The sequence below is a fragment of the Trachurus trachurus genome (assembly GCF_905171665.1).
Source record: "Trachurus trachurus genome assembly, chromosome: 12".
NCBI lineage: Eukaryota > Metazoa > Chordata > Actinopteri > Carangiformes > Carangidae > Trachurus > Trachurus trachurus.
Window position 1 is genome coordinate 19,252,830 of NC_139908.1, and position 23,924 is coordinate 19,276,753.

General features: G+C 41.5%; 1 protein-coding gene across 1 annotated transcript in view; it reads left to right on the forward strand.

Annotated features, from left to right (window-relative positions):
• Positions 1-23,924, forward strand: part of plppr1 (phospholipid phosphatase related 1) — a gene marked incomplete at its 3' end in the record, with an annotated part of 58,118 nt that overhangs the window by 15,086 nt on the left and 19,108 nt on the right. The window contains exons 2-4 of the mRNA XM_083983295.1: positions 2,812-2,926; positions 14,270-14,458; positions 21,534-21,666. Of these exons, the coding sequence (XP_083839421.1) occupies positions 2,867-2,926; positions 14,270-14,458; positions 21,534-21,666 (382 nt within the window). The 5' untranslated portion in view covers positions 2,812-2,866. The remainder of the gene's footprint in view (positions 1-2,811; positions 2,927-14,269; positions 14,459-21,533; positions 21,667-23,924) is intronic.

The window sequence follows — 23,924 nt, forward strand, 5'->3', positions numbered from 1 at the left end:
GGGAGCGTATGTTTGTCATGAGCCTGCACGTACCCCATCTCTTCAAATCAGATGCTACAGAAAGTAGGGATGTTTATGCAGTGAAAATGACTCACAGACTTGTTTCTTACAGGGAGGCGTTGAACATTAGAGTTGTAAATAGATTCTCCGTGTTCACACAGGTGTTGCCTCTGAGCTTTGTGAGATCCTGACTGCTGCTGTGATCCTTGTTTTCACCCTGACTGTTCAGCTCTGGATCTTTGTTGAATTTTGTGCAATAGGTTTTTTTTTTTTTTCACAAAAACTCATGTGCAAAGTTTTGCTTAGGTTGTTCAGTGCTATTAGTGTAGGTGTGTCTAAGGCACAATAGTATGCAATGTGTAATACCCATCTTCTCCTCACACCAAACCTCCTCCTCTCATTGTCTTTAGTTGGAACTGCACAGTAGGAAGGGAGAAAACACTCTAACTGGGAACAGTGTTCCCCTGTAATGGGGAATTAAGCACAATTACAGCCCCATAACACATTTATGAACATTAAGTATCTGCAGGGGATCGTAGCTTTGTTGATTAATACCAATAAATCAACAATTGCAACAGCAGATACTGACATTTCTGGCTCTCTGGAACATTTTTAAAACCCACCTAATCCACACCCACTGAAACTGCAAGGCACCTTGTGTACTATCCAGTGCACAGCAATTAAAAACAATGTAGCGAGTGACTGACGAGCTGTTTCAGCCTCGGATAGAGACTGAAAACCAAATAATGTTTAATTCTGCCAGTATTTATTTTTTTCGCTACATAAACCTAATTGACTCCCATTCACACTAATCAGCTTGCTATTCTACATGGGGTAATGCTATTGTTTTATAATGTTATTGTTTGCGACAATTAGAAACCATTATAAACCACAGTAAAAGAGATGACAGGAGGAAAATGGAAGCAATGCCAGCAATGCTGTCTCTCAACTCTAACACATACAACCAGAGGGCGCACTCAACTCATGTTAGAGTTAATCATGTCAAGTCAGATTCAGACTTGGACTCAGTGCCATTAAAAGTGTGACAAAACAGGCTTTGAGTCAAATAGAAAGAAATCAGACAGGCATAACATCAGAGTACAGCTAACAGAAGTCACAGTATGTCGTCGTTCTGTACATTTAGTTCAAGTGCCAAAACTGTTTCAAATCAAACAATATGAAAATAAAAACACCTCGGATTCTCAGAACTTACAATGCCACAATTCTCAATATGAACAATTTTTAATACTGTACAAGCCCCAAAAAAATACTTACAAAAAAAGAGGCATGAGAATGCATGTACACACCGCCAACACTCAACTTGAGTCTTTAGTACTTAAAGACCCCCTCCCATGAAAATCGTGTTTTTCGTACTTTTCACATGTTCCTGTGGCATTTTTCTTGTGTTAGAGGACATATCAGCAGAAAAGGACGTGCAGAATTGCACTTGAGTTTATCTGCCTTCAAATTGCTGTGAACCAATGGCAGACGCAAACTGGCAGTTTCAGGGAGACTGGAGTTGACGCGTCACAACCCCAGGGGAGGGCTCTAGTGCTACAAGCTCCCGCCCCGCTCTGCATCTGGCTCAGAGGTGAAAGGCTTGACAGCTCGGTGTAGCTGTCAAGGACCAGGTATAATTCACCTGGTAGAGCAGCTTGCACTGTGAGCAAGGACTTTATTCTAGTCTGGGATCGAATCCCAGTGTGCAGTTTTAGTGAACAATGCATTTTCTTTCTCATCATCATTATGATCACTGATATGTGCGTGTGTGATGTGTGGCCTCTGTCAAAAATGCCAGGGCCTCTTTTTGGTGCCAGTCTGCCACTGATGAACTGATGAACTGATAAACGCTAAACGCGCTGAATCGGTAATTGTACAGTGTTAAAATAACCAAAAAGGGTCGCGGGAGGGGGACTTTAATGTTTAGCAACCAAATCTGAGTTGCTGTTCACTTCCTCCTCAAGGCTGATAATCCATGTTGCATGCTTAGCAACAGCACTGACTGGAGATTTTGTTTTGTGCACTGAGATTATTTGACACAATGAACAGTTCACTGAGAGTCTATCCATATGTTTTAGGGTGGGGGAGACGGGGTCCAATCAGAAGTGCTCAGTACTCTGAGAAAACACATCCTCACACGTTGCTGCTCTCTGTGACAAATTAATTGATAATGACAATGAATATTGGTTGCAACCCTAAACAGAAAATCTCCAGGTGTCACTTCCAGACCCAGTGGCAGCTATTAACCAAACGTCTGGTCCACCTTTTTTGGGGAGGTTTTATGGGCAACATTGACTGGGAGAAGACCCAGGGGTAGGCTGAGGACATGTCAGAGTGGGTGAATTTAGCTGCTCTGGGGCTTCTTGGGATCCAACAGAAGGAATTAGTGGAGGAAAAAGGTCATTCGAGCTGTGTTAGTCTCAACCTTTTTCCCTCTGAGATGCAGCATATTACAGCTCAAATGCAGAGATGTTGCAGTGGTTAGAGCTGGTTTCTTAAATGTGGCGTTTTTGGGCAAATATAAAGCTTTTCTTGCTGAGTAAATGACAGCAGCAATACACTCACTCATTGTTTTCTCTTTATTATGTTGCAGATATATGAGCAGACAATAGAACATTCAATTAACAGTCTTTGAAATGTCATATTATGGAATAAAGCAAATAGACTCTCTAGCTGCAGGTGATTGGTTCCCAATAGACTATATCATTGAGTACCACTGATAACATCACTGTAACACTTACACATGGTATTGGTGCATTTGTGTCAGTATCAGAGAACGAGTGCTGACACTTGGTGTTCCTCTCTTTGCAGAGTGATCTGCCCCGAATCCTGACGGAGGAGAAGAAGTCTCCCGACGGGAGGCAAGATGGCGTCCAACAACACCCTGCGCAGCTACTCCATCATCCCATGTTTCATCTTCGTAGAGGTGAGAGACTCGTGTGTGGGTGTGTGTGATAATCTGCCTTCGTCTGTCCTGTAAAATTCATGCATGTGCATTTTTAACCTGCATAGGGACCGTGTGTGTGTATGTGTGTGAGTGTGTGAGTGAGTGACAGCTTAACTATTAAGAAAGTGTGTGTACAGTACAGTATGCGTGTGTATGCGTATGCACGTGTGTGTGTGTGATGATTTAACCATTAGCAGATGACCTCTTCTAGTAAATTATACACAGTTAACCAGAGCATCAAGTGTGTGTGTGTGTGTGTGTGTGTGTGTGTGTGTGTGTGTGTGTGTGTGTGTGTGTGTGTGTGTGTGTGTGTGTGTGTGTGTGTGTGTGTGTGTGTGTGTGTGTGTGTGTGTGTGTGTGTGTGTGTGTGTGTGTGTGTGTGTGTGTGTGTGTGTGTGTGTGTGTGTGTGTGTGTGTGTGTGTGTGTGTGTGTGTGTGTTGTAATGCTCCTCCATATTTAATTACCATGTCAGCTGAAAGTCCTTAATCAGAGAGATGTCTCAGGATGCTTTGCATTACTCTCTCTCTTTCACACTCTCCCACTCTCTCTCTCTCCCTTGCACACACACCCTTCTCCAAGGAAACATCCTGCATAGCAGTCTCAGATGAGTTTACTGTCACCCTCTTCTCTCTCTGCCTCTGCCTTTATCTCATACCATCCACATGAGTGTTATATAGAGTAATGGTGGTGTGTTCTCAGATATGGGAATTTGGAAATAAAATATGTGGAATGTGACTATTATGATCATTTTCCCTTTGATTGATGATGTTTCTACCTTGCTGCTCTTAGGGCAGTCATATGGGATATTTTAAAGTGATACGCCAACATTTTTTTTTTCGTGTCTTGCCTCACTCCTGAGTCCATGACCAGCAGATAGACACCATCCTTTCGACTGTGCGTGCAGTAACAAGGGAGACAGAGCCCGTATCGCCCGTAATTAGCTTAGCTCAAACGCTGGAAGTGTATATGAAGTGTTAGCCTGCCTCCTACCCCAGCCAAAATTAGCAGTCAGAAGCTGATTTCATTTTAGCTCTAAACTATATAGATATATCACTTTATCGACATTTCAAACATTTTTAGGCGAGAAAGTAGCCGTTTAGATCAGCAGTGTGTCGTTAATTTGTCTAAATACCAACTGTTTCCATTTTGTTCGGACAAATTCGGTGCTACTCAAGCTAGCCGTTGTGACCAACGCACTTCCGGTTACTTCCGGTTCTTTCACAAAATAAAACACCCGTTTCCCTTTACATACAGAAAACCATGACAATAGAATTTGTGCTTTTACTTTGAAATAGGAATGTAACCTACCCTCGATGTAGCTAGCTTGAACCAAAATAAACCGTCTTTGCTTGAACCCTCGGTTTTGACCGATCTCGTCCCGTTACCGGCATTTGACCACTCAAGATGCCTTACCGGAGAGTTTTTCAGCTCTGAGACGAAGATCGGTCTGTTTATAGTTGCTGAAGAGTGTCTCTGATGGCTTTAGGTGGAGGCAGGCTAACACTTCTTATACACTTCCAGCGTTTGAGCTAAGCTAATTACGGGCGATATGGGCCCTCCCTCGTTACTGCACGCACAGACGAAAGGATGGTGTCTATCCGCTTGTCATGGACTCGGGAGTGAGGCAAGACACGAAAATAAAACATGTTGGCGTATCCCTTTAACACTTATTAGTCTCAGTACTTCAAAACCACCGTGGTTAAAATGCTATATTGGAAAAGAACAGAACAGACTATATTTGGCCTCTGCCACAATATTAGATCAAACACCAAAAACACCAACTTAACTCCCACGCAGCCAGACAAGTAAGACCTCGGTATAAATGGCCCTGCACAGCACTTATTACCGTTTAAAAAACACACACATATACACACTGCAAGCACTGTCCTCTCGGTAAAATGCTTTTCTGAATTGTGACACATAATTAATCATCACAAAGTCTGTAGAAGGTCCTTCTGGTGGACAGCCTGTCATCATTGTATAGCAATTTGTTCATTTACAGCTTTCAAGTCTCTCGGCTGGTGCTCAATGTGAAATGCTCTGCTGGACATTGCTGATCAGTAATGAGAGCTTCACGCTCAAACAACATGCTGTCATGGGAAATAGAGGTTGGTTTGAATGTGACCTTTGACCTCAGGCTTTAACTTTTAACGATTCTTCTCGTTTGGGATTTGTACTTTTATATAATTAGAAATAGTGTGACAGTGAGACTGGGAGAATGTGAGATGTCTTTATCTGTCTGTTTTAATGATCAGATGTCAAATCAGTTTTCCTCGAGGGATGCTGTTAGATGCTGCCTCATGTACTTTAGCTTGTTGTCATCAGTTACCATAGAAACATAAATCTCTTCAAAGCTCTTCATTGCTACTAGCTCAACCCGACTCAAACAGATTAGCAAGCAAGTGTTATTGGTTATTGATGAGGCTCCACCAAGATTTGTCTTGTCTTATGATTCGAGGATGAGGAAATTAAAACCATTATAGTTCCCAGTAATGGATGTTTTATTGTTTTATTACATCAGTTAGTGTCACTGCTCAAGATCAGGAGAGAGATGAAATTGTTGACAGCGTTGTTCAGAATTCATTATTAGATCTGAAAATGGCTCCCTCTCAAAAAAACATCAACCCTGGTCACCACTCACCACTGATGTCTGCAGTCAGACATCAGCTGGAGATCCGTGCTGACAGCCAGAAAAGTTCGGGTCAAATCTGTTGTTAAAGGGGCACTGACTCAAACGATTGGATTTATCAGGTTCACTTGAGTTGAGGACAAATGACTCGGTCTGTGTGACATGGAAAGGAAGAAGGCACCAGGTGAATCTCAGCTCAGGCTTGGACATGTGTTACAAACCATCAGTATGTTTTTTTAAAGACACTTTCATTTAACAGGCAACTAAGGGCGAAAGATACGTTGCATTATGGGAAATTTAGGGTGCAATGTTTTGGGGGAGCTCGTCTTCGACTCCAGATTAAAATCTAGAATATATACCGGTAGATCTTTTTTTGCTTTGATTACTCATGTATTTTTTTAATCGGTCTCTCACCAACTTTGGGGAAGTACAATACTGAATTACTGGAGTGCAGTTTAAATATGAGTTCTTTTTTTTTTAAATAATTGTATGATAGATTATACTGCAATATGTAGACATACCCAGTTTTTGATCATTTATTTGTACACTTATGTGAAATTATAACCCATAATTGTATGAAAAATTGAAACATTCATTATAATATTGATTTGTCACCTCATTATCCGTATTTTTTAGTTTTACATCACAATCTCATGCTGCAGCATAGGGACAAGGCTGATAGCTCACTGAGTATCAAGCTTTCTTTGATTTACGTCGCTCCTATCACGTGCTCCCCTTCTTCTTCACACCATCCTCATCCTGGCATCTATCTTTCCTTCTCACTCTGCCCGTCCCTGTTTTCTCTTTTCCTCCCTCTTTGATGCCTCTCTCACATCCTCGCAGCCTCATTTCTCACTCGCCCCTCCTCACTCTGTTGAACCTGCTTCTTCCCTCCGTCTCTCCCTCCATCTCTCCTCCACCGGCCCCCATTCCCACCTCCTTTATCCTCCCCTGTATGACTCCTTCTCTGCTCCTCTTGCTCTTTTCCTGCTCCTTTGTTTCTTTCTCTCTCTGCCCCTTTCTTTTCTAAATTTCTCTTACTCACCCTGCCTGTCACGAACAGAGCACGGCAGAGGGACAGTGCCGTCACATGACGGAAACACAGCGTACCGATTGGAGCAGCTCAGCTCTGCCAGAGGCATTGTGACAAAGAGGATGTTTATTTATGGTGATTTGTTTATTTAGTCATGTAACTTGTTGCATTTCTTTCATCCGTTACTTAACCTCAAGATTATCATTTGTTGTGGCTGTTTGCCATTACTGTGGGAGTAACTAGGAGATGGAAAGCAGGGCTGCGAGATGAAAGGGGATAAAAATAAGAATAGGATGAGAGGACTGGGAGAGAGTGCAACAGGAAGGTGGGACACATGGGAGGAGGAGGAGAGGAAAGGAAAGGAAAGAGGAGATGTGGAGGATGAGGAAGGTACAATAAAGCAGGAGGTAAAGACATGAAAGGTTGCAAAAAAGGGTGAGTGATTAATTAAAGGCAGGGCTGTAAAGGTGAGCAGTGAAGAATGAGGAGAGAGCAGATATATTCCGTACCCTCCTCCCAGATGAGATTATGTAATGTGCGCAGAGCCCCGAGCTTTTATAAAATCTAACTAGGATCACCAAGACTTTCCAGGTGTTGTGTACAAAAATGAAAACTTCCCCCCGTGTTCACATCGGCGACACCAGGCTGTGAGGAAGAAACCAATCTCCTGACTAACCTCTGTCAGCCTCCGAGATAATTTCTTTCTTTCATCTCCTTCAATCTCCTCCACCAGTATGGTGTAATAATTTTGGAGGCTGTCATTATTTCCCCTCAGGGACCGTTTGTTTTTGATGTGGCTCTGTCTCTCTCATGACTGCGCTGACGCAATATGATTTTCTTCTTCTAAAAAAAAAAGAGGGGGGGCTTTTATCTGGGGAATCACATGTTAAATTTAGTTTTGAAACAGCGCTCAGCCTAATTAAACCTGCTAGTTCAGTTTATGCAGATTAGACGGGAAACATGTCATAGACATCAGATTTGGTCTGAATCATGTCATCATCATTCCATGTGTTTTTTTTTCTTCTTTCCTGAACATAGTGAAAATAGCTACGTAGTATTCAGCTTGTATGACAGTATGAGCAGTGTTATGTCCCAAGGGAGGAGGAATATTAGCTACCTAATGATAAACAGCTGTCTGCCTGAAAATACCATTGGAGCAAGATTAGCAAATAAAACTTAGCTATCAGGACAGCACAGTGAGACTGAGATAGGAAAGGCAAGGGGAGAGAGAAGATGTATGCACTCTTTCTTTTTTAAGATGGTGATTAAAATTATACCAAAAGACGACCAAGGCCATGTGACTTTATCTGGCGCAGCCTTTGAGGGTACAAGTGGGAATTACAGGCCATGAGCACATTAAACTTTGTTGGTCTTTGAGTCCCAGAAGTGAAGAGTCCTTGAACAGACAGGACAGGAAATAAAATATGCAGTCTGATGGCAGCTAGTGTAGCATTGCTCTGTTGAACAAGTGCAAAGTTACACGTTTTGGCTACTGTGGTAGAAATATATGAAGCTTTGCTCTGTTGATAAGCAGAGACCTGAAAAAGTCTGGAGCTACAAACATGGTTAAATATTAAAGAAGAGCGACTGCACCAATAAATGTGTAATACATTAAAGAAAGCATTTTTGACATATATGGCAATAAATGCAGTTATTGTAAGTGGGAACATTGTGGTAAATGAGGTAGTTCATGTAACTTCATGTAAACTGCTTTTGGCCTTGCAGGTGGTCAACCCCGCGGGCTCTGTAGTTGATTAGTGAATCACTCAAATGGCAGAAAATGAATTGCCCATCAGTTTGAATAATGAGATTAATCACTTGAGTCATTTATGAAATAGCAAATATGAGGAGTTTCTGTTTCACATAATTGCAAATTGAGTAACTGGCTTCATACAAAACAGCAGGAAGATTTGGTGGGGAAAAAAAGTATCTTGAACTTTTGGCAAGAATTTTCTGACAATTTATAGTATGAAAGATAATAAGCTTATTATTTGATAATGCCAGTGATTGATAGTTGCAACCCTGATGGGAACACCTGCAGGTGTTTTTTATAAGCAGCTGACTGTAAGGAGACCCAAGGGTAGAGCGAGGACATGGAAGAGAGATTGGATCTTCTAGCTGCTCTGGGGCCTCTTGGGATCCACCAAAGGAATTAGTGAAGGAAAAATGTCATTTGAGGAGCAACACTGGTCGTTTTCGCCTCTGAGACCCAGAATAAACAGCTCAAATATAGACTTGGCAGAGGTTAGAGCTGATTTTCCACTGTTTTGACAAACATATTATTTTCCCATCACCTTTGTCTGGAGTAAATGACCAAAGATTGGTTCTTTACACATATTTTTCTGATGTTAGTTCATTTTGTAGCTTTCACAATCCTAATCTTCAGGTTCTTCTGAGTAATGGTCAGTGACAGCGACGAGTAATTCCCGCATCAAAGTGCCATTTCAGTGCTGTAACCACCACTGCATGCATAGTAGAGGCTGGTATTTGAAGCTGTATTACCAATCACTTTAAGGGCCAAAAATACTTTATCTGCACTGTGTTTTTTATTGTTGTCACACAATATGTGTGTGTTTAGTTCCTGATTCACAGGCAGCAGAGGCAGAGCTCACACAGTAGCACAGCTCAGAAGTTTAGATAATATGGTCATCTTGACACTTTTTCTCCCATCACGGTTGAACTCTACACACAAAAGAAGGTTATTACTAAAAAGTAACATTACAGCTGGGACTGGTGACTGGTCCAATAGGAGCCAGGGAATCTTTATGAGAAGTGTAAAAGAACCAAGGCTGTAAGTCAGTCCTGGTTTGCCCCCTTTGATTAATACATCTCATGAATGTGTGCCTGAACAGCAGCAATAAAAGGCCCTTTAAAGTCCGTCCCTGAATTCTTAGAGAGACCCCACAAAGACTGGATGACCCTTGATGAAACCCTGAATGACACAAGATGCTGGACTTTACATATTAATGAGCTCAGATGAAGAGAGGCTCATAATTTCTTTGGAGACTCAGCATGGGGACAGAATCTCTGTCTCGTTTTTTTGGGCCCGTGCTCCCAGCTAACATTATTCATCATCATCATTAGCATATCTATTATCACAGTACGCTGAATATATGTTAGATTAAACAGGAATGAGTAGCTTTCTTTGACGTCACTCTTTAAGACAAGTTTGATAGTGTAATATCATGTTGTAAAACCACGGGGTGAGTCAGGCGAAGATGCCCGTGCCTGTCAGTCTGTTTCTTTCAGTCTACTAACACAACATGACAGTGAACTGAAAATCTAGGACTTGGTGTTGGATTTATATAACATTTTCCTGGTTGTTTCCGTTGTGAGGAGGGAGGAGATGTGCAGTGGGATTGACAGTAAAAAGACGCTTGAGTGAAGGAAACAAAGAGGAGAAAAGATTTGAGGGGGTTGAGGAAGGGGAGGGATGGGTAAAAAAAAAAAAAGTAATTAAGTTTGGGTTTTTATGTGATGACATTGACGGTACAGAAGGTAATTACAAATACATATAAGACATATTTCATAAACAAGTAACATCAAAGCAAATTCACAATACCTTTCAGAATATGTCTTGTTCTGTAGTCTACACATTGATGTGCCAGTGATGTATAATGTCTCGGTTACATGATAAGCAGCTGAAAGTATTGATTGGACATGTCTTGAGTCGACAAAAAGGATTAGGAAATGATTACAGTACATTGTTGGAGACCTTCAAGTCATTTAATTATGAACGGTAGCGGTAGGAAATCCTTGTCCTCCCCTCTGAAATACTGTTCTGCAGAGAAAGGTGGTCTGTTAAAAATCTAACAGAGGAAGGTGGCCGCACCACCAAAACGCCCTGCCACACTCTCTTGGGTAAAAGAGGTGAATTGTCCCCTCCGAGGGAGAAGGATAATGGCGTGCTGCAGTAACTTTGTATTGCCCATTTTACGACAGCCGCTCTCATCAGTCTGCCCTTCACACGGCTAATGCAGCGTGACTGCTTGGCTGTGCAGTGAATATAATGGAGACACAAGTTAGGCCACACAGAGAAAGGGGGACACTTGTCCAGGTGTTGAGCCACTGTCACAGAAAAAGCCAGCTCATGAGGAATTTTTTTTTTTTTTTTTTACGAAAATTGGCGAGTGGCTTCCCGGGGGGGGGGGTCCGACCTCTGCAACACTATTTTATTTTTTCCTCAGTTGGCACGCTTCAGCATCTTCATCAAAAGGGCTGACTCGCAAACCGAGTCAGGTCCGCTACAGACTGCAGAACAGACCGGAGAGAGGAGTCAGATCAGGCCGAACAAGCTGAAATTGCTTGTCTCTCATGGCCTGTTTTGGTCATTTGCCACAGCCCGCTGACTCTCGTGATGTCCAACGGCTCGCCGGTTGTTTATGGCTCGCTATGATTTATGGTGTAGTGAAGTAGAAGCTAGGTGGGCCGGAGTGATAGAGGGGGAAAGTGTGAGCTTTATAGATATCTGGAAGAGAGAGTGTGATTAGGAGGAATGAAGTGAGGAAGAAAATGGTCCACAACTTCCTCAAGGGCTTCTTGATCCTCCAAACTATAAGCTCAGTTCTTTCTACTAGCAGCTTTGACTTTTTAGTGCCGCTGCTGAACCCACGCTGGTGAATTTCCAGAAACTCTGCTCTTGCATTTGTAAATGAGCTTGAGGCAGCTTTGCTCTCTTTTTCTATTTTTTTTGTGAAATGCAAATAAGGTTCAGGTCAAAGTAAAATGAAACCATAGTAGTAATAGTAAAAGTTCAACCCCGGTGTACAACCGCCTCTAGATGATATGCCCAATCCCCTTCCCAGGTGTTTTCCTTGTAAACCTGACATCCTTAGGTTTGTGATCACACAAGGTATTACATGGCATTTCTACAAGCGGAGGAATTTACATATTTTCAGATGAGACCTATGAATAATTTTGTAGCCGATTACCCTGCTGGAACTCGTCTGTGGAACAACATGAACACACAAAATTAACCCATCTCTGTCTGTTTTAGTCATTTGGGAGCTGCGTGTGGACAATCTGCTTAAAGACAGAGGGGCAAGAGGATTTCTTTTTACTAGTGGCTTTACTTAGTTATGATTATCACAGTGTGGCAGACAGGGATGATGGTTCCTCCTAGTAGTCAATGCCGTCCATGCATGCGAAGCGTGCCGAAAACCCTTTTTTTAAACGACAGGAGAAAGTAAAAGATATTGCTAACTATCTTAGTGTAACTCTGACAGTTGGCTCGGAAACAAATACAGCACACACACTCAAACACAAACACAGGCGCTCACACCTGGACATCTCTGCGTCGCCATCTGTCACCGGACCAGACCGTGCCAGCGTTTCTCTCTTTCCCGTTCTCAGTTTGCCTTCGTCGTGCCTTCGCGGTCTGAATCCCACCGGCCATATTGTCCAGTCTGCTTCACACACGCCCTCCATATTTTTGGAACAGCTAGTTCTGGTCAGCTGATTTGATTGGACAGAATAATCAGTAAAATAGCACGTACAGTAATGTTTTATTTTTATTCTGGTGACTGATTCAGAAAAATCAGTGTACAGCTCAGTGTGGGTCGTAGCCTATGGCAACATAAAAAGTGCTGTGCTGGTTAAAAAAAAAAAAACGAGGCGAACAACTGTGCTGTCAAGCTGTTGCATTGAAAAGTGAGTCCTTTCTGATTGACAGCTGACTGACACTTCTTCTTGGACTGTACAGACTCTACATGGAGACTGATCTGTAGACCCACAGGAACTAACGGCCCACATTTTACGCTTTAACACATAAGATTTGTGGTTTTCTACAGCTAAGGTCATGTTACTGGATAATGATGCTAATGCTACAGTATGTCACCATCAATGACATACAGTTTCTATCTTCTTTTGACATAAAAAATAATGTGTTTACCAAAGTTTTCTCCAAACTCAATTTGATTTACTCCACACAGACAATTGAAGAATTGCTGAGGGAAAAACAAAAACTGAACAGTCTGATGATGAAATTATTATTTTCAAATACTGGGGAGTGCAACAGCAGACTGTTACAGAGTGCAGGCCTAATCGAGAAACAGAACAGTCTTGAGCTGTAGCATGTTGCTTATGTTAGCATGTAACTTTGGATGTAGCTTCCTTTTTTAAGGTGAGATTGCTCTGTTAAACATGTTTCAGGAATCCTGAATTTTCAATTTTGCATTCAGAGCCTCACAAGGCTGTACTGTTTCACTTTGAAGTTGTTCTTTACTTTACTTGCACTGAGTCTGAAGATGTGTGTGTGGGATTTGCTGGGATTAAAGATGACCACCTAGTGTAATGCTCAGTGCTGCCGTTTATAATATTGTGGTTATTGTGTGCTCAGTGAAAGGGGAGGTCTTATAATCACCACCTTACCTTACACACAAGTATACATTCTTGTTGATTCCTTTCATGTCCAAGAACAGTATTGAACTTGACATTGTTCAGAATGTCAGAAAATTCAGTTGTCAGATAGTTTTTCATAATAAAAGTCAGTCACGATCAGAATAGTTTATGAGTCTATTGTATAAACATCTGAGTGTAGATTTGTGTTGAAGCAATGCTGATCTTTCTGCAGTGGTGTACTGACACCTGGTGTTGAATAAGAGGTATTACACAGCAAGAATCACAGGAAACGTTCATAATATCAATTATTTTTGCAGTTTGCATCCTCTTGGCAAACAAAGTTGAAAGACACTACTACTTGTAACATGTTCTACCAAGCTGAAATAATCTGATCTTGTATTTATTTCTTCCACATAAATAAAGCTTCTTGTTATTCTGCTCTGTCCTCCTTTTCCTAGAGGGAAACTGTGACCGATATTTAAATGAACTGGCAACACGTTTGCCTGACTCAGAAATCCTACGTCTTCCAGTTCCGGTGACGTCGTGGGGCTTTTCTTCTCTTTGGCAGTGTCTCCCAAACATTAAAATATGAAAACATCTCATTACTTTTCCTCGATTATGAAACAGCAGCCTGGTGACAGCAGGGAGCCTAGATTGGCAGCATTACATGCACATCCGGGGCTGAGTGATACGAATTGCAGATGATATTCAGGAACCACATTAAAAGCCTTGCTATTCCAGTGTAGCTTCGTTATCAGTGACTAAAGATACTACATATATATTTATATATATATATATAAAAAGCATTGCCTGCAGCTGATTCTAGAAAGAGAGTGAAAGGAGGCCAGAGACAAAGGATGATGTTGGAGGGATAAAAGGATGAGGGGCTGAGGGTGGAGAGGAGGTGGTAAGTGATGGTGGTGCTGCTGCTGGTGGTGCCGGTGGTGGTGGTGGTTGTGGTGGTGGGGGGTGCTTGTGCACAACAAGAGTTTGCATGAGAGAGAAAGAGAGAGAGAGAGAGAGAGAGAGGGAAAAGGAGATGTGGTTTTAAAGGATGTGTGCAGTTGTTTTGTATTAAAACCTGTCACAGCTGATAGAGGAGCGGAGTAACGTGCAGAGAGCGGCCGTACGGCGGCTCGTTTGAAGAAAATCCACTTTTAAAACTACTGACTGTGAATCAGCGAGGACAGCCTGAGGTCCTACTTGGATATACAACTTAACGACTCTCTTTTCCTCTTCCCACCTTCCTCTTCTCTTCTTCTTCTTCTTCTTCTTCCTCCACCTCTCTCGCTCTCTGGCTCCAATATGTTTTTCTTCCAGCTCGTCATCATGTCCGGCACGGTGTTGTTGGCCTACTACATGGAGTGCACGGACCTGTTCAGCGTGCATGTGCAGGGCTTCTTCTGTAATGACGCTGAGCTCATGAAGCCGTACCCTGGCACCGAGGAGTCCGGCTTCATCCCCCCACTCATCCTGTACTGCGTGGTGGCTGCTGCTCCCACAGCTATAGTGAGTAGAAACCCATTATACACGTACGTGTGGTAAACTAGCGACTTTTCACATTGGCACCATATTCTGGAGCATAAGTGGAACTAGTTTTGTTTATTCAGTGTGTTTGTTGTTGCTCTTTTCCACCTCCATCACTCCCTGCTTTTCTCTGTTACAGCAACCATTTGTTACACATCTGGGACCCGTCCTTCTTCATTTTGTTTCCTTTATCAAATAATATCATACTAATATACCAAAAATGTCACTACACTAGTTTCTTAATGTTAGACTTGACATATGCTGATAAATTGGACTAATATATCCTGCTTATGTAAGAGTACAATGATAATAATGATTGTTACTCTTTCCCTTTGAGTTTCTTTGTCAAAGAATGGAAGGAAGTCATGTCTGAAGACTATTCAGATCGTAGTTCTATAGCTTAGCTGAAGGTTTGGCACAGATTTTTGGCTCTGTATTTTGAACTGTATACAGTGTCACTTTCACTTGTCGGTTTCTGTCTGGCACTAAAAAAAAACACCATGCTGAGTCTTCAACATAAACAGAGTCCAGTCCAGTCGTCTTTGGCTCAGTTCCTGTAGATAGTCTCGGTCCCTTTACGGAGCAACAAAAGATAAGTCCCTAATCCACGATGCACACTAAGTCTAAACAGGTTTGTTTATGTTGTATTCACAAAGGGAGAGTCTGTGGATACTGTGGTTAATTTTTGACTTTCAGAATGATCTTTTTTAAAACTTCTGTTTCTTTTCTGTGGAGCGTATCTGGCAGTATTTCATGTCTGCGGTTCCATATGTCATCTGTTCGGACAAAACAGTTAGACTTGATGATTTCTTTTTCTTCTTATTTACCTGTAGAGGCCTTTTTCATGGCAGACGTGACATAACCCTCATTCATGACCTGTCATATAAGGAAAGGCACTGGTGTAATTACTACTGTTATCAATGGCTCTGTTCCATAGAAGTGTCAGCCAGCATATACAGCACACGGTGGCAGGGCCGTGACACTATCAAAGCTAAGTAAGCTAAGTGGAGTGCAGCCCTCATTCATTACACCAGTGTTTCCAGCAAAAGACAAGTCAAAACACCCACTGTGTGTCCAAGCTGTTAATTTGTAAAGCTGCTGAATGATTTAAGATGAATGTAGGACAGTGGCTAAATATACAACTGAGACGCCTCATGCTGAAGTAGCCTCACACAGCCACTAGGTGTCAGAAGTGCTCTGTGCATCGTGACTCCACGCCAGACCAGGCATCAAATGCCTCTGGGCCCTTGAGCCAGTTCATTAATAAACCCATGTCAAATATTTTCCGAACATCTCCTGATTAGTGTTTGCAGGTCTGTGCGTAATATAATAATGCCTTGTTTTACATTTGAAACTGATTCCACAGTGATGATCTATAGAGCCCAGACGTATTAGCTGCCATCTGATTGTAGCCAAAGAGTGGGCGCCGAGTCCATTAAGCATTTTAACTAAAACAGAAAGAATTAGGGCTTTTGGCTGGTGTTGTGGTGCTACAGTAAAAGTATGCACTGGTAGCCTCCTCTTCTTTTTTCTATACTGTCTGTATGTATGAATCATTTTCACTGACGCAAATACCTGCTGCAACACCGAGTCACAAAGAGAGAAACGGTGCGACAAAGGAGAGCCTTAGTTCTTGTGATCGGTGTCTTCTGAAGAAAGAAGCAACCAGAACCAATCATCTGAATCTGCAATCCCTCCACAGTCTCTCCTAACTGTGTTGTTGTTGTATACAGCACACACAATTCTCTCCCACTACAATCCTGTGTGTGTGTGTGTTTTTGTATATAGTATATAACTCTAGTCTGTTTTTGTGTAGTGAGAGCTTGTCCCACTGCAAATGAAGAAAACACATGTAGATAGACAAATGAAGAAAACACCTTCACCAGTTGCAGGGAAAGGCTGAAGTGTTCTCAGTCACAAAACAGGACACACCTGGGCACCTTCAAATATAAATGACACAGGATGTGTGTTATCCTAGTCTACACAATAAACACTTTATATGTTTGTAATAATATTTCAGTAATACCTCAAGATGATGTTTTTAGCTCATTTTTCTACACCGTTTGCTAGTACAGTGAATTTCTGTGTTTGTGTTTAGGATGTTTTGTTGTGCTGCAACTGGTGATGTTTCCCATTTTTGTTTTTTCTTTTTTACAGCTTTCTTTCCCGAGGTGGTGCGCAAATCGGTGAAAATTCATATGCGTGCCGTGTTGAGCTCTCTAACTCTCTAACATTTAATGATTGTGTTACAACATGTCACAGTCATATTATCTCCTGTAAGAAAATAATAAGTCACAAAACTGCAGAGATAAAGTCATCCTCTCATTCTGTTTTATGGGAAACCGTGCTCACATTCATTTCAAATAGCTGTACTTTTTCCAGCAGATAGGACAACAGTTTTACTCACACCTTTAATGGCCTCTACATCAGTGGAGTTTCTTGTACTTTAATGTACGTTTCGATATCTCGCCATCATTATTCTTTCAGATGTGTGTCAAGCGGCTACCCGTCATCTGCTGCAAATCCAAAAGTTTAGTCAGAATTTATAGACCGCAAAGTGCAGTGAGGAGGCTTTTAGCGGTGTAGCGTATGTGTTTCATTTCCATATCGCAGCTTTAAACATCTTCCTGAATAGACAGCTTCTTTTTTCTATTGTGATTTCCGGAGGCACTTAATCACGGAGGTGATTGCTACTGTAAAGATGTGTCATTCCTGGACGCACGCCACCCATTTTATTTGTAATGAGATATCACTGTTCTGCTGCCTCCTCTCTCACTTGTTTATTATCTGGGACATTTGGTTCCCCTGCTCCCCGGCTCTAAACAGCGAGTGCCGTTACTGGCCTGTTATGGAGAAGTAAGCCCTGAATTATTGCTACTTTTATTGAACAAATAAAACGCATCCTGTTGCTCGCGTTCCCTTCACCGTAACTAATTGGTGGGGAGATGCATCAGCGGTCCACCTGCACACACACACACGCACAAACATGCACGCGCTTTGACACACACTCTGCGAAATAGAATAAATTGGTTTAAAATCTGGAAGAGTGCTCCGATTGGCCGGGAAATGTGACAGACGATATTATTTCCAGCTGATTTGGCGAGAGTGCATCTGTGTGCAGTTGTGACAAGACTCTTTCTGCACTGATTACTCCACAAAATAAATAATAAATAGGAGGAATCAAAGAAAACTACAACTTAACTTAATAAACTAATTTAAGAGTGAGTTTCAATGTACAAAATTATGTAAATAAAATTAGTTTACTTTCAGAAAATTAAAGCTCAAGTCTGGTTCCTGCCTTTCTGCTTTTATTTTCTTTTGTTTCTTATGGTGACGTAGTTTTACATAAAACTCATTAAATCCTTTTAAGATTAAAACTTTTTTTCCTTAATCTTGCTTTCCCCTGATCACACACTTCCTCCTTGCAGTGTGCTGTGTCAGCTGTTAAAGTTGGGTTCAACACTGCCGGTCATTTCCCAAACTTCCATCCATCCATTTCTCTCCCCTGGATATACAGAATGTGGCCTTTGTGGTTCGCAGTCTCTTTATCCATCTGTGTGCCATCCCCAACTATTTAATTGTGCCCTTTGATAGTGCTGTGTCAGGTGCTGAGGTTATGCTTGACACTGTATATCGCTCCATCTCCGCATGCGTCATAAACCAGCGAGGTGGCCGGTTAGAATTAATGATGACAAGGCTGGGATGTTGGCCAATTAGCAGGGAGGCAGTAATTTATGCAGATTGTTCCACATGGCCGGACCATTGGGAGGCTGTGGAGGTTAGATGGGTCGTACCCGTCCGTCGGCCCATAAACCTGCTCAGCCGCTGACAAGGCATCAGTCACCCTCCGCCCTCAGAGCCAAGGGAATGAAAGCATGACGCTGTTCCACTCGAGTGTGCTTCCAACAGAAACAACTGGCTGCCTAATGTCAGCTACTACAGTCACTCATAAACTTCCTATAACATCTGAACAACATCAGTGTAGTAACCTAAATAAGAAACATGCAACTCCAATGCTTTAAAAGAACAAAAAAAAAAAAACTAATTTAGCTGCTTGATGAATAATTCTACAACATTTTATGTATCTTGGTACAGTAGCAATACTGAGAATTATCAGCTCATTAAAAATAAATTAAAATAGCTTTAATTGTTTTTTGTTCAGGGTCAGCACAACAAGCTGTAAACACAACAACTTTACATATTATACCCTTTATAAAGTTGATGAGTTAGCAAACAGCGTGTTTACACATCCAGCAAACACAAAGCAGCATTTAGCTTCATCTGGCTTCTTTATGGGTGCAGTTGCAGGATTCACCCTTACAGCTCCTTGTTCGGTCTCTGCACGTTGCTCCATGTCCCCTCATTGTCTCCAAGTGTTTTTTTGTTTTTTTCACTGTTTGATGATCTCTGATCTTGATTAATACAGAGAGACTCAACCAAACAGGAAACATTGTTGTGGAAGAGCAAAACAATGAGCTGAGAGGTGCAAAAATGTTCCATAAATATGCACATTACATTGGTATAAATATTCAGTTTAAAATTTTTGTTTGTTTTGTCAGGAAGATTATGATAATATTAACCCCTTAAAACTCACCTGCCTGTGGATTGCAGTGCTTCAAATGCATTGGCCAGTGGATTTTACGGGGTTAATCAAAATAAAAAGAAAAAAGTAAAATTAAAAGAAGTAAAATTCTATATGTTATTCTTTTATCTAGTTATGGATTAAATATATTTGGATCAGAGCAAGAGGTTTGGTAATGTCTCATCAAGCTTAAGGAACTTGTAATGAGCATTTGTCATCAGCAAATCATCAATGAAAATAAAATGGCCTTCAGAAACCTTTGTCTGATTCTTTATAATGTATTGATGTAGTTTGTAGTGGAACTCCCACAACGATAACTGGATTGATTATGAATTAATAATAATTAAGAAATGTCGGGAGCGGGGAAAGAAATGAATTATTCCCTCCACAGCTCTGATCGTATAGTTGTATGATCTGTTTGGCAGCTTTTGCTGGTTATTGCATATTTCCTAACGAATGCTCAACTCCTACAGTGAAGATTTGTTTTTATTAGAATTTGAAAATCTTATCAAACAATATAAACAGTTTCTAAACCACTACAATCAATAGAAGTTTCTCGCTGCCTCAGGCTACGCACTTGATTTTTTTTTCTGATTGAAAATTCTCCACTTTTGGCCGTCAGTACGGTGGAACAAACTGCACCATGAATCATTTATGGTCCTCCACAGTGTTCAGCACTCACATCTAATATGTAACTACAAAAAAGAAAAAGGGGTGAAATGCATTTAGAATGCTTAATTTAAATACTGTAGGCAACAGGTAAGGTGTTATATAGACTTTCAATGGGCTTGTGAACCTGAGCTCCTATGTTACAGTGGTGGATAGGGCAGTGTTATTTAAATTATACATGAACTAGAAGTTTGTTTTTTTGGGTTTGAGTTCCAACAGAAGTTCTGTTACTAATGAGACATCCTGTGAAAGATTTGCATGTTCTTTTTCACGTCTGTTTGTTTAACCTTTTCATTTTCAGCTCAGACATCTCTGCGTCAGCTGAATGCCACGTTGTTTCTCACTTTTCGAACATGGCACATTTGTTTCCAGTCACTTTTCATGACATTTGTAGACAGGAGGGCGGGGTGTTAACACGAGTTGAAACGAGGCGATCAGTCAGCGGTAACTAACCTTTTCACCGTCGAGGCAGACTCTAGTGAGACAAATACCTTGAGGCGGTGGCTATAGATGCTCCAAAATGTTAATGTCATCGTTTAGAGAAAAAAAAAGAAGTATCATTCAGGAAGTGACTCACTGATTAGCAGAGTTTCAAGGAGCTGGATGGAAATGAAGTGATTGCTAACAAATTTGAATTTTGTTTATTTACCAGAGATGAAGGTTTCAGATGCAGCATCGCATATGTCTGTGTGACATGGTGGACTGCTGTATTTGCATATGTGTGAAACAAGAAGAAAAAATCAACCTAAATAATTTGTTGACTGTTACTCACATGAGACCTAAAGAAGAGTAATGAATAATTTTGTTTGCATTTAGGCGGTGGGTTTTCCTTTAAACAACCCAGGATTCACAGCCTGTAGGGAAAGTGTGTGGTCGTGATGCTCAGACCGGCCCCAGCCGCACCCAATCTCATGCTACAAGTTGCCGTTATTTTCTTTTTTACTGTTACACTGTATTTGAAGATAAAAAAGCCTTTTGCATTTGAAGACAGATGTTTCTGGGTCATTATACATCAAAATATGGATTATCTGTCATCCTGCATTTGATGATAGTTTGATTCAGTATTTGCATGCTTTATGTCAGTCATCATCCAGAGGAAGAGGGGAAAAAAAGTGTTTGAAAATATTAATTCAGCCTTCGTCATGCTGACAAATCCAGACAGGAATGGATCTAGTGCAAAGCTTTAAAAACATGCCCATGCCCATTTTATGTGAGTGCTGTCAGACCCCCCCCCCCAAAAAAAAAAACATCACAACATTGGTTGTTCTCACTGCTGGTACTCACAAAGAAATAAATAGGGTAGAGTTGCATTCATGAGAATGAAAAAAAAAAAAAAACATGAAAAAACTTCACAAGGGAGGGAAACACAGGAGTTTTGTTACCTGTCCTGGGGCACAAAACAAACTCTTTTTGTGAACACAAACACACACGCATACATACCAAAGGCAAAAACCAGATGTGTGCACACACACACTCACTCTGTCATAAACACACACATGTTTTTTTTTTTTTTTGGTGGCAGCCTGCATCACCCAAGGCAGCTGGGAACGAGTTTCATTCTGTGTGTCCAGCAGCAGTTTTTCCATTAGAGCTGATGTAATGTCCACACTATAATGGAGCTGAAGAAAGGCTGCATTAAGACACAGTGGTTTATGTACACAGGCCAGACAGTGGCGAAATGTTTCCTCCACCCTATAATGGGGTGTCTTTTTTTCCCCCTCTCCTTCCTCCTCTGTATGTGTTTCTTTTGTTGCCTCTGTTCATATTTTTTATTTGCTGATTTTTCCGTCCCTCTCTTGTGTGTAGATTTTCATTGGAGAGGTGTCCATGTATGTGATGAAGTCGACGAGGGAAGCTCTCCTGGCCCAGGAGAAAACCATCGTGACAGGAGACTGTTGTTACCTCAACCCTCTTATCCGGCGCATCATACGCTTCATAGGTAAGAAGGTTTTCACCTCAGAGTCCCCAAACTACCCGAGACTGTTCATCTTTATCCTGACAACTCTGAAACATTACATTAACCACATATACATGTGTCTTTTGACAAGCAACTCTCCTCATTTGCACTATGATCGCATATATTTATAATGTCTAGGTTGTGTGACCTATGTGTTCCTGGATAAGTTGCTTCTGTTGCAGCAGTGTTGAAATCATCCATCATCCCCCTGGCCCGTGTGCTGATCTCCCCCAGTGTGTGTGTGTGTCTGCTCCTCTCTCTCACTCTGTTTACACTCAGATTTATTTACTTATTAATCAAAGGTGTCAGTGCCGTTCTGGATCGTTTAAGTCCACTTTAACCCCTGTGTAATTGCGTGAAGTGGAAATAGTGGAAAGGCTTATTAGGCTACTTAAAAAAAAACACTGATAAACTAAAGCTGAACAAACTTTAACTGAGACTGCAGACTGATTGACTGTCCCTGACCTCCCTGTCTGTCTGTCTGTCTGTCTGTGGCCACCTCCGTTCTCTCTGTGCCATTTGCCTAATGACACTGTTATAAAAAAGAATACGTTTTCTTTTTGCATTTGTTACAACCACAGAAGTACAGTACGTTCAGTGCCTATTAGTTAGGTTTACAATACTCAGTGGGACATCCCTCAGGAAGTGGGTTCCTATCTCCAAAAACAGCTGTAGTAAAATACAAGTAAGTTAAGTTTTCCAGTTCAATTTTGTTGGATACACTGATATTTATATACATTTTATGTAATTTATATAATATTTTATATAATTCAAAGAGAAAAATATTAATTGAATTAAGTTTGGAAGTGCAGGGTTAGGACGTGGAGTTGCAATATTTCATTTCATAGAGAACATGGTGAATCCCTGACCATAGGAGAAACTAAATCTGCCACTTGATCTCCTCATACCTCATGTCATCTGCAGGCTTTGCTCGATGACCCTTCACGTTCAGCCTGTTACTTACATGAAGATTGTGACTGATCTGATGGAAGGTGCAAATATTTTTTGATCCTGTAAAGCCTCCCCCAGTGTTTGCCTGGTGCATCACCTCAGTGCAGCTGCACTGGAGCAAAACCAAGTAAATTGATGGATCATTTCACTGATTCAGATCATTTCACTCAGCTCAGTCCAAAGACTCACACTCACCAGCTGCGTAGTTTGTTTTGTTTTGTAGCAAAGAGATCACATCATTATTCAAATAGGCACCTCGGCGGTCACATCGCCGGCACGTCAAGGTGTTGATTTTGACTTTCTGCTGCTCGGTTTCGGATTATATTGGGTTTGGGATTCAGTCTTCTGCTGTTTATTTTAGCACAACACTCTTTAAGCAAGCGGGTTAATAGCTCAGGCACCCGTGCATCTGCAACATCAGACTCGTTTGTGTGTGACTTTCACAGTCTTTCAGTAAGCTTTTAATCAGGAAGCAGCATGCTGTGTATAGCATGGCTGAGCTGACAGTTGTATGTGAGTGCTGTCAGTCACCTGTGAGGGGAGCTCCAATGCAAAAAAGCCACTGAATCCAACAGTAGCTCTGTCGATTCAGAGCTTTAGGATTTGGTGTTGAAGATTAGTTTGTTCACATTCCAAACACTTCTGGCGTAATCCTTATAAAAAAAAAAAAGGAGAAGAGAGGGAGCGAGCAGTTTAGAACCAACACGGTCATCAAGCAAACACAGTACCAGTGACCTCTGAATTACATGCTAGTCAATGGGATCAGCCGTCTCCCTGTTGTCAGACACAGGTGGATGCACGGCGGTGACGGATGAGGTGACAGGGATGAAAAATGAGAAATAAAGTGGGTCATCGGTTGGCAGCAGCATATTTTAAAGACCATCACAGACACGTTTGCACTTTTATTCTTTCACACGTCAGTACAGCTGCTGCCTGCCCAGCCCCAATCAGTCCGTCTTACAGGTGCCCATGCATGTAAACCACAGTTTACACCTGACACACACTTAACAGCTTTGATCTTAAAGTTCATTACTTGAGAAAAAGGTGCAGCATATACTGGCTGTGTCACATTTGATGCACGTATCACACCCCTGACGTGCCAGGCAGACAGAAAGAGTTGAAGGTATGGGATCTGGGGATCTGATCTTGTGGAGCAAATGTGATACATTTGCTGCTTTTCTGAGGCACTGATGCTCATTGACACTAGGAAATAGGACGGTGGTGTATCCTGACGTGGTGATGGGCTCCAGATCCTGCCGCTGTGTGAAAATCCATTTTCTCAGTCAGGT